The sequence below is a fragment of the Molossus molossus genome, unplaced genomic scaffold, assembly GCF_014108415.1.
Source record: "Molossus molossus isolate mMolMol1 unplaced genomic scaffold, mMolMol1.p scaffold_m16_p_11, whole genome shotgun sequence".
NCBI lineage: Eukaryota > Metazoa > Chordata > Mammalia > Chiroptera > Molossidae > Molossus > Molossus molossus.
The window spans coordinates 102118846-102132526 of record NW_023425346.1 but is presented as its reverse complement, the minus strand read 5'-3'; the positions used below and the strand labels follow the sequence as shown (position 1 = coordinate 102132526).

Sequence of the window (13681 nt, the reverse complement as noted above, 5' to 3'; positions counted from 1 at the left end):
GATGCATCGTCCCACGCGGGTCCAGGTGGGCCCAGCTCTGGCCACTCCAGTCCCGAGGCCGCCTGAGGTTACTGAACCCTAAGCAGCCCCCGGGGCCTGGGCACATCGGTGGGGTGTCTCCTGGCAGTCAGTGTGGTACAAGCCTGGGGTCTGCAGCAGAGATGCTCCCCAGCTGAGGCTCAGCCGGCAGCTCCCCTGAGACTGCGGTGACGGTCCCAACCGAAATGCCAGCGATTTCTCTGATGCGTTGTTGCCTTCCTTTGGAGGAAAATCTAAATTTACTGGGAAAAGTATGTTCCACTGCCTCCCGGGTGTGACGGGGCGGCCTGTGGGGAGACAGCATGGCTTCAGAGCCCCGGGCAGCAGCCCTCCACGGCCTCGTGAAAACACAGCTGTGTGGTTCTGGCCCACAAGCTGACCAGAAGGGATGCGCTCAGCGTGTGACCAGCAGCCTGTTGTTCCCGCACCCAGCCCGCTCCAGGGGCCTGGCCAGCCCCGCGTCCTCACCGGCCCCCTCCTCCCGCAGCTCTTCCCTGCACAGGTGCCCCTGGAACGGGCCTTCTTGTCGAAGTCTGGGACTCAGTCCCGATGTCACCTCCTGGGACAGGCCCTCCCTGACCCCTGGGGCCAGAGCACCATCCACGAAGCGTGGTCCTGTGAAGGCAATGCCCAGAGGTCGGGTGGATGGTCACCCCCATGTCTGCAGCTGCTTTGAGATGGGCTGAGTCCGGGCTGAGTACTTCCTGCTGGGACCGTCCCCATCTGCACACCTGGAAACTGAGGCTTAGCGACGAGGCAGTGCTGGCTCACAGCAGAAGCCTGGCGACACCAAGGCCTTAACCACCTGCGGCTCCGCGGCCCATGGTGGCTGCCAGGCCCGTCACAGCCCTCGCCGGTGGCAAATCCACCTGGACTGGCCCCTCTGAAGGAATGGCTAGAGTTGGCCTGCGAGCCACTGACACTGAGGATCTCACCCCTCGAAGACTCCACGCGGGAGTGGGCTTACGTTACCAGAGTGGAAAATGCCAGGGGTCATGGGACTGTTGGCAGATGGCCAACAGAAGAGCCCAGCACTGAGAGCGCCCCTGGGAGACCAAGCTGTGACCCATAAACCCAGGTTGGCCTGAGTGCTCCCACAGACAGCAGCCCCCTGTGAGCCCAGTGGTGGGGACGGAGGGCGCTGGGCTGGGACGTGGCTGCTGGTTTCACCGAGGAGGGCTGCCCTGTGGCACGTAACACACTCACACATGCGCACACACCTCTCCCCTGCCCTGGGGCATCGTCCTCCTGTCTGTCCTGTCCCCGCCCCCCTGCCATCTCAGCGTAGTGGCCGCAGGGAGTCTGCTGTGTTCACCGCAGAACGCCGGGGCCTCGCCCGCGGTGCTCAGAAATGGTTATGGAACAAATGGACGAGAGAGCGCGTGATGGACGAGGGAGCGCGCGATGGACGAGGGAGCGCGCGATGGACGAGAGAGAGCGCGTGATGGACGAGAGCGCGCGTGATGGACGGGCGGGCGGGTGACGGGCGGGCGAGCGAATGAGCAGGGCCTGGACCCCAGTCCTCTCCATGCTGCTGTGGAAAGACTTGAATGACAGAGTAAACATCATGCGGATGAAGAAAAGACAACCTTATTGAGGTGGCAAATAATTTGACATATCAAATGAAGACAAACACCCTGGAAAATGAAAATGACTAACCGCCTATACACAGAGAAGGAGGGTGAGCGCCGGGGAAACGGCTCAGCCTGTACCCACCGCAGTGGTTCGAGCCCAGCCCCTCCGGTGTCCGCAGCTAGAAGGCCACCTGCCTCCTCCCGCTGCCCCGGACCCGACCTCCGGAGATCAGGACAAAGATGCCGTCGGCCCGGGGACCTGGGGAAACCGAGGCAGGACGGCGTTCCCATGCACAGCCCCTCTGGTGCTGCGTTCGGGGCCGGGTGTTTTCCTTCGCCTGGTAGCCGTAACACTCAGACAAATTAGTTTGGAGGTTTTGTTTGTTTTTTAAAATTATATTTGCTTAGACTTTATGAGCTGAAATGGCTTGACATTTTCTTAAGAAACTTACATGTGGCAGCAGGAAAGAGACGTGATCTCATCCTCAGTAGCAGAGAAGCTTCCGGGGCCTTCCTGCCCGCGGTCGTCTGTCTCGCCAGGTGTGAGGGAGTGAGGTGGGCGGTGGCGGTGGGCGGTGGGCGGGACACCGGGTGGACACTGGCGGAGCAAAGGGTGGAGCCTCGCTCAGGGCTGGGCCCACAGCTCCCGTCGGGGTGGCCGGTGTGCGGTGCTCTCCGTAGCTTTGTGCCTGTCGGGAGACCTAGCACCTGTGACGTGGGGACGATCACAGCTGGCCAGGGCCCATTTCAGCGGCGGGAGGGGGGCAGCTGCCGCTGCTGCTGGTGCCCAGGGTCTGTAGCTGGCCGCTGCCCCGGATGACGCCGGGTGAGTTTCCTCACTGTTGCTGGTCCCGTGCGTGGTAGTCAGCACTCGCACCTACCAAGATGTCACTATGCTAAAGTGCTTCGCCACACTGGCTGCTTGCCCAGCTGTGCCTGGAAGCCACAGAGCGGCTGCTGGACGTCCACCTGCAGACGCCGGGCGACCCCGGCTCTGCAGCGCCTGACACACAGGGTGCCGAGTGCAGGGCCCGGACTCGGGGAGTCTTCGCTCTCCCAGGGCCCAGCAGTGCGCCTTCGGGCGTCACTCACCCTCGACGTCCTGTTTCCTTTCGGCAAAACGGGAGCTTCGTACGTCCTTCCGGGACCTGTGAGGATTAATGAGACACAGCCTGGTGTGTCAGAGCACGCGCCAGTCCCTCCCCCGTTCCCGTCCTGACCCCCATCCTTCCCAAGGAACCCCTGGAGCCATGGGAAGTGGACAGGACATGGGGGAGGGCCCGAGCCCCAGCTCGTCACTGCCTCTGTTTGTCCATCGTCCCTCTGTCTGTGTTCATCTCCTGGGCCCGTGCAGCAATGACGCACGCCGGGGCTCACAGCGACAGGAATGTGTTCTCCCAGGGTGGCGGAGGCCAGAGGCCCAAATCAAGGTGTCCCAGGCAGGGCTTCCCTGTCTTCACGGGGCCTTGCTCCCTGTGTGTCTGGTTCAGACCCCCCTCTGCCTCTCCTGTTCAGACACCGGCATTGCGTTTAGCCCCCCGTCGTGGGTGCCCTCCCCGCCTTGACACCCTTAACTACTTCTGCAAGGACCCCTTTTCCAAATAAGGTCACGTTCACAGGTGCCAGAGTTAGGATGTGGACATGGCTTTGGGGGGCACAATTCACCCCACCGCACTGTCCCTTCTGGGCAGCCACCCTGGGACCTGAACCCGCTCGAGATGGGGGAACAGTGGAGGGTGGTGGGGAAGGGGAAGGTGGGCCCAGGGTGGTCAGGAAGGGTCATGGGGTCGCTGGGAGCGAGGAGGAGGGGGAGCCGGGCACTCTGCTTACGGCCCACACCTGGCAGACGATTCTCGAGAAAACGGCTTCGATGAGGTGTTCATAGACAGTGTGATCGCAGCAGGTGCCTCCAGGAAGCTGGTCTGATTGTGGGTCCCTGTTTCTCTTCCAAGATGAAAGTGCACTGTCAATTACGTTATAAAATCAGACCATGGGAGAAATCGGAGCTGCCCATTTTCCAATCTGCAGGGCGAAGGGAAATAGATACATATTTGTTGTCCTTGCGGTTTTGCTTAATCCGCCACTCTCTCCTCTTGTCCGCTCTGCCGCTGTCCTGCCGCAGGCCATGTTCGAGCTGGTCACTTCCGAGGCCTCCTACTACAAGAGCCTGAGCCTGCTGGTGTCCCACTTCATGGAGAACGAGCGGCTGAAGAAGCTCCTGCACCCGTCCGAGGCGCACACCCTCTTCTCCAACGTCCTGGACGTGCTGGCCGTCAGCGAGCGGTGAGCCGCCGGCTCCGTGGCCGGCTCCCGGGCAGGGCGCCTGCTCGCCCCTCAGGCTTCTCCGCTTGCTAGGTTTGGGGGTTTCCGCGATAAGAACGGAATAGACACATAAACCCCAAACCTGCCTCCGTCCCGGCAGGGCGGCCAGTCACGTCCCCCTGGACAGGTCGTGGCTGCAAGTCCCTTCCCGGGAGCACAAGTGTCCCGCACAGTCAGGTGGTGTGGCTGGTGTCCTGACGGGTCCTGGGGCATCCGTGTAGGCTGTTCTTCGTCCTGATACAGTCCTAGCACCCTGGCCCGTGCGTGCAGGGTCTGAGAGCCTCTGGGGCCTTGTCCCCGCCATGGGGGGTCTGCCAGCGTGTGGCAGTGCTCAGAGCTGTGCTTCTGTCTGGTCCCCTGAGAGGCTGGTGGGCTCAGGGGAGCACAGACATCCATTAACCGAGTCTTCCAAAGGAGAAGCGGACCCCGATCGTGGCGTTAGGGCAAAAAGAGCCCCTCACCCTTTCACTGTGGGCCGCGGGGTTTTACAGCCAACAGCGCAGAACTCGGCTTTCGGGTCACGTGGCCCACCACCAGTGCTCAGATGTGAAACCCAGCATGGCAGAGCCGCTGGCTCTCCGTGGGCCCCTCCGAGCGGGTCCCCCCCCCCGAACCCGAGCCCATCCGCAGTGGGCTCGGGAGAGCGGCAGCCCTGAGACCAGAGCAGCCATGAGACCCCTCGGCCTCTGCTGCTTCACCCTCGCTGGGAAGAGAGGTGTCTTTATTGATGTATCTGTTAATGTTTTATTAGGGAAAATTCCAAACACGTGGACTAGACACACCCGTGTAGCGACCCACGCTCAGCATCTAGGCTCAGCTATGTCCCCACCCTCCCCCAACGCCCACGGGATCGCTCGGACACAAATCTTGGACATCATTTCCTTTCGTCTGTGGACCTATCAGTGTATATCTAAAAGATCAGGGCTCTCTCACTTTAAAAAATAGTCCTAATGCTATTCCCACCTTAAGAGAAGGGAACAATAATTCCTTGCTGAGACCAGATATCCCACCAGCACTGGGACCTCATCTTACGTGTGCAGGTCCGTCCGAGAGGGACTCGCTAGCGCAGATGGTCTCGAGTCCGCACCCGGGCGCCCTAACCCCGCCGCCACCTTTGCAGCTTCCTCCTGGAGCTGGAGCGCCGGCTGGAGGAGAACATTGTCATCTCGGACGTGTGTGACATCGTGTACCATTACGCGGCCAACCACTTCTCGGTCTACATCACCTACGTCAGCAACCAGACCTACCAGGAGCGGACCTACAAACAACTGCTGTGAGTTCGCCTTCATGGGGACACTGAGTCAGGTCCTCGGACCTCGGCTCTTCCGGGATACTACCCAAGCCTGGCACGTTCCAGGGGGCTCCATGTCCCTAGAGAAACGCTGATCCTGAGACGGTCAGCCATGGCACCCTCTGGACCTGTGCACCCAGCTGAGCTCTGTGAGGTCTAGAAAGGGGAGTTCGAGGCCAAGGGACAGCTGGAGGCAGGCACGTGGTTTGAACCAGAGACAAAACAAGGGGGGGAGGGGTGTCTTTGCTGGGCGTTGCCCAGCAATGCCCTTGAGTTTCTTGCTAATCTGCCCATTGAGTGAACTTTCTTGGGATTTCAGGTGACAAGATAATTTTTCAGGCAACTTGCCTCTTGAATCCTTTGCATTTCTGTGCCGGGCGTCATGACAGTGTGACCAGTGATGTGTTCTTAGCTGGACACTGACTTCACTGGGCCCTTCCGTCACACTGTCATCCACTGTGGCTGTTTTAGAGCTGGCGTGTATTCAGGGGGTGGGTGTTTTGCATTTGGGGTTTGGGATCGGAGGGAATTGGGAAGCCGGCTTTGAGGACAGACATCGAGAAGGCAGGCAGACAGGAGAACAGAAATCTAGAAATTGCAGCGCACACGGGTGCACTGGTTAGCTGTGGGTGCAGGGGCCCGAGGACGGAGCAGGGTGCCGTGTCCCTGCTGACGTCAGGGTCTGTGTCTAACTCCAGCGGCAGTTTCCCGGTGCCCCGTCAGCCCAGCCCGTCTACAGGCGCAGCGCCCCCATCTGGCAGGAGGAGCACAGGCTCCCCGCAGTTGTCCCAGCTGCTGCCTGTTCCCGTCACTGGTGGGTTTACCTGCCGCGGCTCCTGCTGGGTCACCAGCACGTGGGCTGGGCGTCTGATCCGCGGACTTGGCCACACGGGGCATGCCCTCCCACACACGGCATATTTGGCCACGTCTTCGTGGGCCAGGCATGCGAAGTCACTATTGAATAGTTTATTTCCATTAAAATAAAGAAAGAAATCAACCCGCGTTCGGTGCCCGTGGCTGTCTGGTTCCTGCCAGGCTGTGGGTGGGGAGCCAGAGACCAGCTCCCGAGTCTTTGTCCGCAGCCAGGAGAAGGCGGCCTTTCGGGAGCTGATCACGCAGCTGGAGCTCGACCCCAAGTGCAGGGGGCTGCCCCTCTCCTCCTTCCTCATCCTGCCTTTCCAGAGGGTCACTCGCCTCAAGCTGCTGGTCCAGGTATGGTTCTCCCCCCGCCTGGCACACCTGGCTCGTGTGTACTTCTCCTGCCAGACACCTGTTTCCCTCGGGTGTTCGGCCTCCGCCAGTCTTCTAGGAAATCTGTCTGTTCCACAAACCCTAATTCAGCTCCTACCGTGTGCCGAGCGGGGGGGCTCACTTCTTCCAGGGAGCCACACTTAGGCAGGGAGGGAGCAACAAGCACACACTCAGGAAGTGGTCATGGCTGAGAGGACTGTGAAACTGGGTAACATAATAGGGGTGCTTCCTGGCCACTGCCAGCTGGGGGAGGGTCAGGAAAGAGTCTCGGATGAGTGACACTGAAGCTGAGACGTGGCTGACAGGCAGGAGCCATTCAGGTGACAGAATCGCTTGTGCAAAGGCCCTGGGGCAGCCAGGTGCACAGAGGAAGGCCAGTGATGAGCTGGGGGAATGTGACAGGAGTGAGTGTGGAGATGTAGGCAGAGGCCGATCGGGGGCTCTAAGAGGCCAGGTAGGACACTGGGTTCTGTCCTCAGTGTGACAGGGATTCACCTAATCTAGTTGACGTTTGTCAGAGCACACAGAGGTCACCGTGTGGAGAGCGGTGGGCAGGAGTGAACATGGGAGAAAGGATTAGGAGGCGGTTAGAAAAACAAAGATGTCATGACCAGCATGGAGGGTGGAGGGTGGAAGGAAATCCGTGGATTGAGCCTCGGACTTGCTTCTGTGCAGTAAGAAGGAAGGGGAGACTCTTCTAGTTTGAGCAGCTCCCCAAGGTGGGGACGACGGTGAGGGAGCAGCCCGGGTGGGTGCTGAACTCGCTGAGTTTGAGATGACTTTGAGCAGTGGAATATTCAGGTCGAGAGTCAAAGGGAGAAGGAGGGGCCGGAGCGTTCAGCACGGAGATGGCATTTAATAGTGGGACCACCAAGGAGGGACAGAGAGGGGTCCCGGCACGCAGCGCTGGGACACACATGCCCAGGAGGAACTGAGGCAGCCAGTGTGCAGACCCGTGCACCTGGCTGAGGAGTCTGAGGCCCGGAGCAGGCGCTGATGGGGCGGGCGTTCTATTCCAATGGGAAAAGGTAGAGCCTGGCCGTGCTGGTTGGGTGAGGGGAGCATTAGGGACAGGGTCTGGTGGCCATGTTGGTGAGGGTGCGAGGAGGCTTCTGGGATGACTGTGGTCTCCTGCCTGGCTGTGGGCAGAGGCGGGCAGGTACCCACGGGAGGCCGGGCAGCTGCGGGATGTCGGAGGTGGCAGGGATCTAGGTCCCGTCTGGTCTCAGGAGAGAGGCCGAGCATTGTGTGAAGAAGGCGTCCCGCCATCCAGGTGTGTCCAGCGCGGAGTGGTCGTCAGCGGTGTTCGGCAGTCAGTGCACAGGGCAGCTGGCGGGAGGAGGTCTGTGCTCAGACGCCCTCAGACCCCCTTAGGGCCGAGCTGATCAAAAAGTATGGGCGGAGTGAGGACTGGAGGCAGACACCAAGTCCGGGGAGCAGTACAACTGTAATCTATCGGTAAAGGCAACATGAGCATCATTTTTTGATAATTCAGGAAAAATTTAGTTAGAAAACAGATATTTTGATCAATAAGACCACAGTTCACAAAGTCTGGGGTTGATTGCGCCTCGGCTTCCAATGGCAATCCCGGCGGAGGGGGAAGGGAAGCCCCTGGCGCCTGTCATGAGCACCGAGCTCCGGTCCCTCCCTGCGGGACCCTGCCCTCCCACCGCACCTGGTCGCATCCTTTGCTTTGATGTGCCTTGTGTAGCGAGTGCCAGGCTCTGGCCCGGCCCTCAGGGTTACTCCTTGTGGGAGACTGACCCGTTTAGAGCCAGGCAAAGCTTTGGGTCCGGATGCTCGGCCCTCGCTGCAAGTTCTCCCGCCCTCTGTTGTCACCTGGTAGGGCTCTTTGTCCGTGGGTGTCGCAACAAGAGGCTGTTCGAACTGGTGCAGCAAGGGGGCCACCACTGCAAAGTGTGGGGGAGCGGGGTGGGGGGTGATGGCCGTAATGAAAATTCACACAGACTCTCCCTGTGCTCAGAACATCCTGAAGAGGGTGGAGGAGCGGTCAGAGCGCGAATGCACCGCCTTGGAAGCCCACCGGGAGCTGGAACTGGTGCGTCTGCGTCCTCTCTGTCCTTCCCGTAAACTGCTTCCTCGCCTACCCCTGCCCTCCTGGTCCTGCTCCCTCACGTCAGTGTGTCTGTGGAAAATGTAAACCGGTTTTAGTATTTGCTTTTGCAATCCAGAAGAGTCACTGGGTCCAAAGAACAGGCCGGGCGTGTCCTGAGCAGAGCAGCTGTCTTCCTCCTCCAGCCCTACGTGTGGGGTGGTCCCACAGCAGCCCAGCTCTCCCCGCCCGTGTTGACCTCTGCTGCCACCCACAGGCCCAGCGTGTCTCCTCAGCTGCCCATGCAAACAGCCTGGCCCTTGGAGGCCCCACACTTGTCTGTTTCTGATGTCTGCCCTCCTGTGACTCTCAGAGGCTGGTCCGGATCTCTCGAGCCTGGTGTAGCTCTGCCCCGAGCCCCTGCCTCCAGGCTGCCCCATGCCCCTCCCAGCTCTCCTGTCTCTGCCGGAGGACTCAGGCCCTCCCGGCCCCCGCCGTTCCTGCCCAGGCGTGGAGAACCATCTCTGCTCCTGACCCTGGAGAAGTGGCCCCCAGAGTGGAGGTTTGGGTGGGCTCCAGTGTGTCTGGTCTCCAGGGCTGGGCTCACGTGGCTCCGTCTCGTCCAAACTGCTGTCTCGTGTGTGGCAGCTGGCTCTGCGAGCCAGTCCTTGCAGCTGTGCGGGGCCACTCTGTCGTGCTAGTGACCCCGCAGAGGATGAGCACGGGTGTTGGGAGGCCCTGTCCGCCCTGTACCGGAGACAGCAGCTCAGTGAATGGGCGAGCCTCGGGGGGCGTCGGGTGGTGGTTCCCAGCCACGTTGAGCCACAAGGACTTGGGAACTTAATGCAGTGGTTTCCCCAGCCTCTCCTCGTGTCCTTTACTCAGACCAACTAGCCACCAAACGCCTTCCGGCAACTGCACCCTTGCATGCTGGGGAAACGGCACTCCCCTCCCAGGCTGGCGGGGGAAAGGTCGGGGAGGGTCAGTGACCTAGGGGTCAGGCCGTATCTTTCATGGCCCTCTACTCACCCCTCGAACTTACATACCTGATCGGACGAGAGTGTATTACAGCCTCACCCGGCAGCTGACCACACTGGGTCACAGAGGGTGAGCCCAGTGGCCACCAAGGCTGCGAGAGGCCCAGGTGCCCCAGGGGGCCTCCCTGCAGCCAGAGAGCATTTCTGCAGCTTCTGTTCTGCTGTCCACTCCCTTCCCTGTCCTCGTCATGGAAGGTGTGCTCCCATTGCTCAGAGATCATTTTTTACAAAGATTTTTTTTTTTCCAATTTATAAAAGCGATTGATGCTCAATACAAAAAAAGTCAGACAGTGCTCGTAAGTAAGAGGCACAGACGACGCCAGGTACTCCACAGCCACGCTCACGCGCTGGTGCTCGCCTTCCAGACCTCTTCCCCCACAGGCGCCTGCACCTGCAACTCTATTCTTTGCAAGAAGACATTGTGGCTTATAAGCCGGCCTGCTCTCCATTTAGGTGCGAGAAAACTTACTGCAGTTTTTAATGATTTTCAAATACTTGGTTATATAGATATACGAGCACTAATCAATCCCAGTCATTGGACATTTAGGTCGATGGTCTTTGGGCACCATCCTCATTCACAAATAGTGTCTGCTGGGTGTTGGGCTCTGTGCCGGGTCCCTGTGACCAGTGTGGAATATTTTTGTTTGTAATGAGTCCCCAGAAGTCTCAGGAAATGTGGTTTTATTAGGCGTCTTGGTATGTAGACTGCCTCCCAGGAAGGTAGGGGACCCTCACTGCCCCACAGTGTGTGACAGGGCTCAGTCCCCACTCCTCACCAACCTGGAGCCTTGTCACCTGTCTTTTCCAGTCTTATTGGTTAACTTGGTTTCTGACAGCCTGACAAGTTTCCCTGCTTTGCCTTTGTTCCAGAAGGTGCTGGAGGAGGGAGCTCCAGCCCGATGGAGACCGGCCGGTCAGTCTCAGCTGTGGGCACAGTGTCTGATCACAGCGATTGCTCAGCCCTCTGTGGCCGGAGTGGACAGAAGGACGTGACTAGGGACAGCTGGCTGCAGGTGGCCTGAGGTGCTCTCCTTTTTATCCCAGGTGGTAAAAGCATGTAACGAGGGCGTCAGGAAGATGAGCCGCACGGAGCAGATGATCAGCATCCAGAAGAAGATGGAATTTAAGATCAAGGTTAGCCGTGCCCCCTGGTGCCCCTGGAGCTGTGGTCACTATTGGGTCATGTGCAGTGTCACCTCCCCCGAGGCTATCCTTGACCCCCAGCTGGAGGGCGCCCCCCGGCCGATGGTCACCTGGCCTTCACCTTGGCCCTGCCTGTCCTCTGAGAGGCGGCGTCAGGACCCCGCAGCCCCGCCCTTCTGCGTGGGCTGTGTTCGCGTGAGCACCTGCCAAGGAGCACCCAGGGGTGCTTTCAGCGGGGAGATGTGAAACTGATGAGGCTGCCGACCTTCTTCCCCACTCACGTAGGGCTTCAGGCATGGACACGTGACACATGGTGTCCACCGAGGGTCCCTGTGGTTGTGCTGGTTTGGGTGCTGAGCCCCAGCCAAGGATGCAGACATGCCTTGTGACCCCTACATGACTTCACCAGCCAGGCTGACAGCCAGGTGCCAAGGAGAAGGGACCTCACACAACGCAGCTCTCTCCTCTCCCATGAACTTGGCCCCTCCTCTGATTCTGCATCCCCCGGGCCGCCTGGTGAGGGGATGATCACACACGCAGAGGTGCCCACACGAACACAGAGTTACACGTGTACAGACACAAACGGATATGTGTGCAACAGATAACACGCACGCACGCACCCCCTGCCCTCCCCCTGTTCCCGAGGACCCGCCCCTCCCTCCTGCCCGCACCGCCTGGGCCCTGGGCCCTGTGCGCCCTCGCACACGCCCCTCATTCGCATCACTCCAGTGAGGGCACGGGGAGCCTGGGGAGGGCGTGGGGCGCAGCCGTCCTGACTCCCCCCCACCCCCGCCCCGCCCAGTCAGTGCCCATCATCTCGCACTCCCGCTGGCTGCTGAAGCAGGGCGAGCTGCAGCAGATGTCAGGCCCCCGGACGTCCCGAACCCTGCGGACCAAGAAGCTCTTCCAGGAAGTTTACCTCTTCCTCTTCAATGACCTGCTGGTGATCTGCCGGCAGATCCCGGGGTGAGCTGGGCCCAGTGAGCTCCCTGTGGCCTGGGGGCGGCCGGCCGGCAGGAGGACTGGACAGCGCTCAGGCTTTCGGGCAGGTTTAAGGGCAGCTCCGCTCTTGTCCAGAGGGACAAGTTTAGGGCCCTGGGCTCAGTTTGCCGCCCAGGGCTATGGGGAGGCCAGCTCAGCACCCGACACAGCGAGCACTCAGCAGAGGGCTGCTCTGTCCTGTCACCCCGCGGGCCACACCATGGGAGGGGCCGCAGGGTGGGGCCGGGCACTCTGGCGGGTCCCCGGAGCCAGTGAGGCGTGGTCCTGGTGGGGCTGGTCCTGCTGGCTGGCCAAGGTGAGGTGTCCCCTGGGACCCCAGGTTTCCTCGGACCAACAGGCCTGCCCTGCCCCTTGGTGCGCAGTGACAAGTACCAGGTGTTCGACTCGGCCCCGCGGGGCCTGCTCCGAGTGGAGGAGCTGGAGGACCAGGGCCAGACGCTGGCCAACGTGTTCATCCTGCGGCTGCTGGAGAACGCGGACGACCGGGAGGCCACCTACATGCTGAAGGCGTCCTCTCAGTGCGTGCCGTGCGCCCCGCCCCGCCCCCCAGCTCGGGACTCGTCCCGCCCCGCCCCCAGCTCCGCGCCCCGCCCCGCCCCGCGCCCCACTCCGCCCCGCATCCCCTCCCCCCGCCCTGCGCCTCTCCCCCGCCCAGCTCCGGCGCCTCCTCCCTGCGCTCCGCAGCCCCTGCTCTCCGTGCCCCCTTCAGGGCTCAGCGCACAGCCCACCAGCTCCTGTTCTCCCCACCCCAGACTGTGGGGAGGGTTTCTGTGGGGGGTTAGTGTCCAGGTAGCACGCTGCTCTGTGTGTGTGTACACACGTATGTACACGTGTGTGTGTGTACACGCATGTTCCCTCAGGGCCTCTTCCAATGAGATGTTGTAGATCCCTCGGGCCAGGCTGACAGGTGACCCACCACGCTGTGTGTGGCCTTGGGCTCATCTGGTCGCTTCTCCGAGCAGCCGGGCTACCTGCCCTGCAGCCCCAGGGCTCGGAGAGGCATAGCCCAGATCAGTGGGCAGACACCCTCCCTCCCAGGGTCACAGGCGCCCATCGAGGCCCAGCCCCACTACTGGGGTAGGGATGGCCTTGGCCTTCCCCAGTGACAGTTTTTCACATTGAATTTATTGAGGTGACATTGATTCACAGAATCATACAGGTTTCAAGTGTATAACTCAGCAAAACATCATCTGCACACTGCATGGTGTGCCCACTGCCCCAAAGTCTCTTTCTGCCCCCATCCCCCTTTGCCCACCTCCACCTAGCCCCCACCCCCCTTGGCTAATCCCTTCACCCTCTCTCATCAGGCCCCTCCCGCCCCCCAGGGCTCACCTTCACCACCCGACTTTATGAAGTGCCCCAGGGAGATTCTGTCAGGCTCCCAGCCTCTCTGGGTACCCTGTCCTGCTGGAGCCCCGGGGAGGCTCAGGACCGACTAGTGGGCTTGCTGGGCACTGGGCACTGCACCTCGGTGGGGCCATTGCTCTGCAGTTGGGACATGTGTCCTCTTCCCTGTGCCAGGAGTGAGATGAAGCGCTGGATGACCTCTCTGGCCCCCAACCGGAGAACAAAGTTTGTTTCCTTCACATCCCGGCTGCTGGGTGAGTGGCCCTCTGGGACAAGGACACCTCTGGGCAGGACAGGTGAGGCCTGTGTGGCCTCCAGGATGCCCGGTTCGACTGCCGGATGGTCCATGTGCCAGCGGCTAGCTTAGTGCCCCATGGAGGACATCAGTGTGCTGAGCTCTGCAAACAGGATGGTTACTGAAGGAACAAGTCACTGGGTCCGAGTGACAGGCATCACAAGGAAGCCACGAGGAATCTGGGCCCAGAAGGCAGGCGCCGGTGTTCTTTGGGGTTGCCAGTTGTCTGAAAACCCTCCAAGATACGAAAGGGGGCCAGTCCGGCCGCCTGCTAGGGAGGCTGCCCCGCCGGCCAGTGCTCACAGGCCCCGAGCATCCTCCTGAAGC

At 60.8% G+C, this 13681-nt stretch overlaps 1 protein-coding gene across 1 annotated transcript in view; it reads left to right on the top strand.

Moving 5' to 3' along the window:
• Positions 1 to 13681, top strand: part of NGEF (neuronal guanine nucleotide exchange factor) — a 31158-nt gene that overhangs the window by 14948 nt on the left and 2529 nt on the right. Inside the window, exons 4-11 of the mRNA XM_036254309.1 lie at positions 3736 to 3896; positions 5056 to 5208; positions 6309 to 6438; positions 8462 to 8536; positions 10612 to 10701; positions 11513 to 11676; positions 12075 to 12230; positions 13234 to 13313. Coding sequence (XP_036110202.1) covers positions 3736 to 3896; positions 5056 to 5208; positions 6309 to 6438; positions 8462 to 8536; positions 10612 to 10701; positions 11513 to 11676; positions 12075 to 12230; positions 13234 to 13313 — 1009 coding nt within the window. The remainder of the gene's footprint in view (positions 1 to 3735; positions 3897 to 5055; positions 5209 to 6308; positions 6439 to 8461; positions 8537 to 10611; positions 10702 to 11512; positions 11677 to 12074; positions 12231 to 13233; positions 13314 to 13681) is intronic.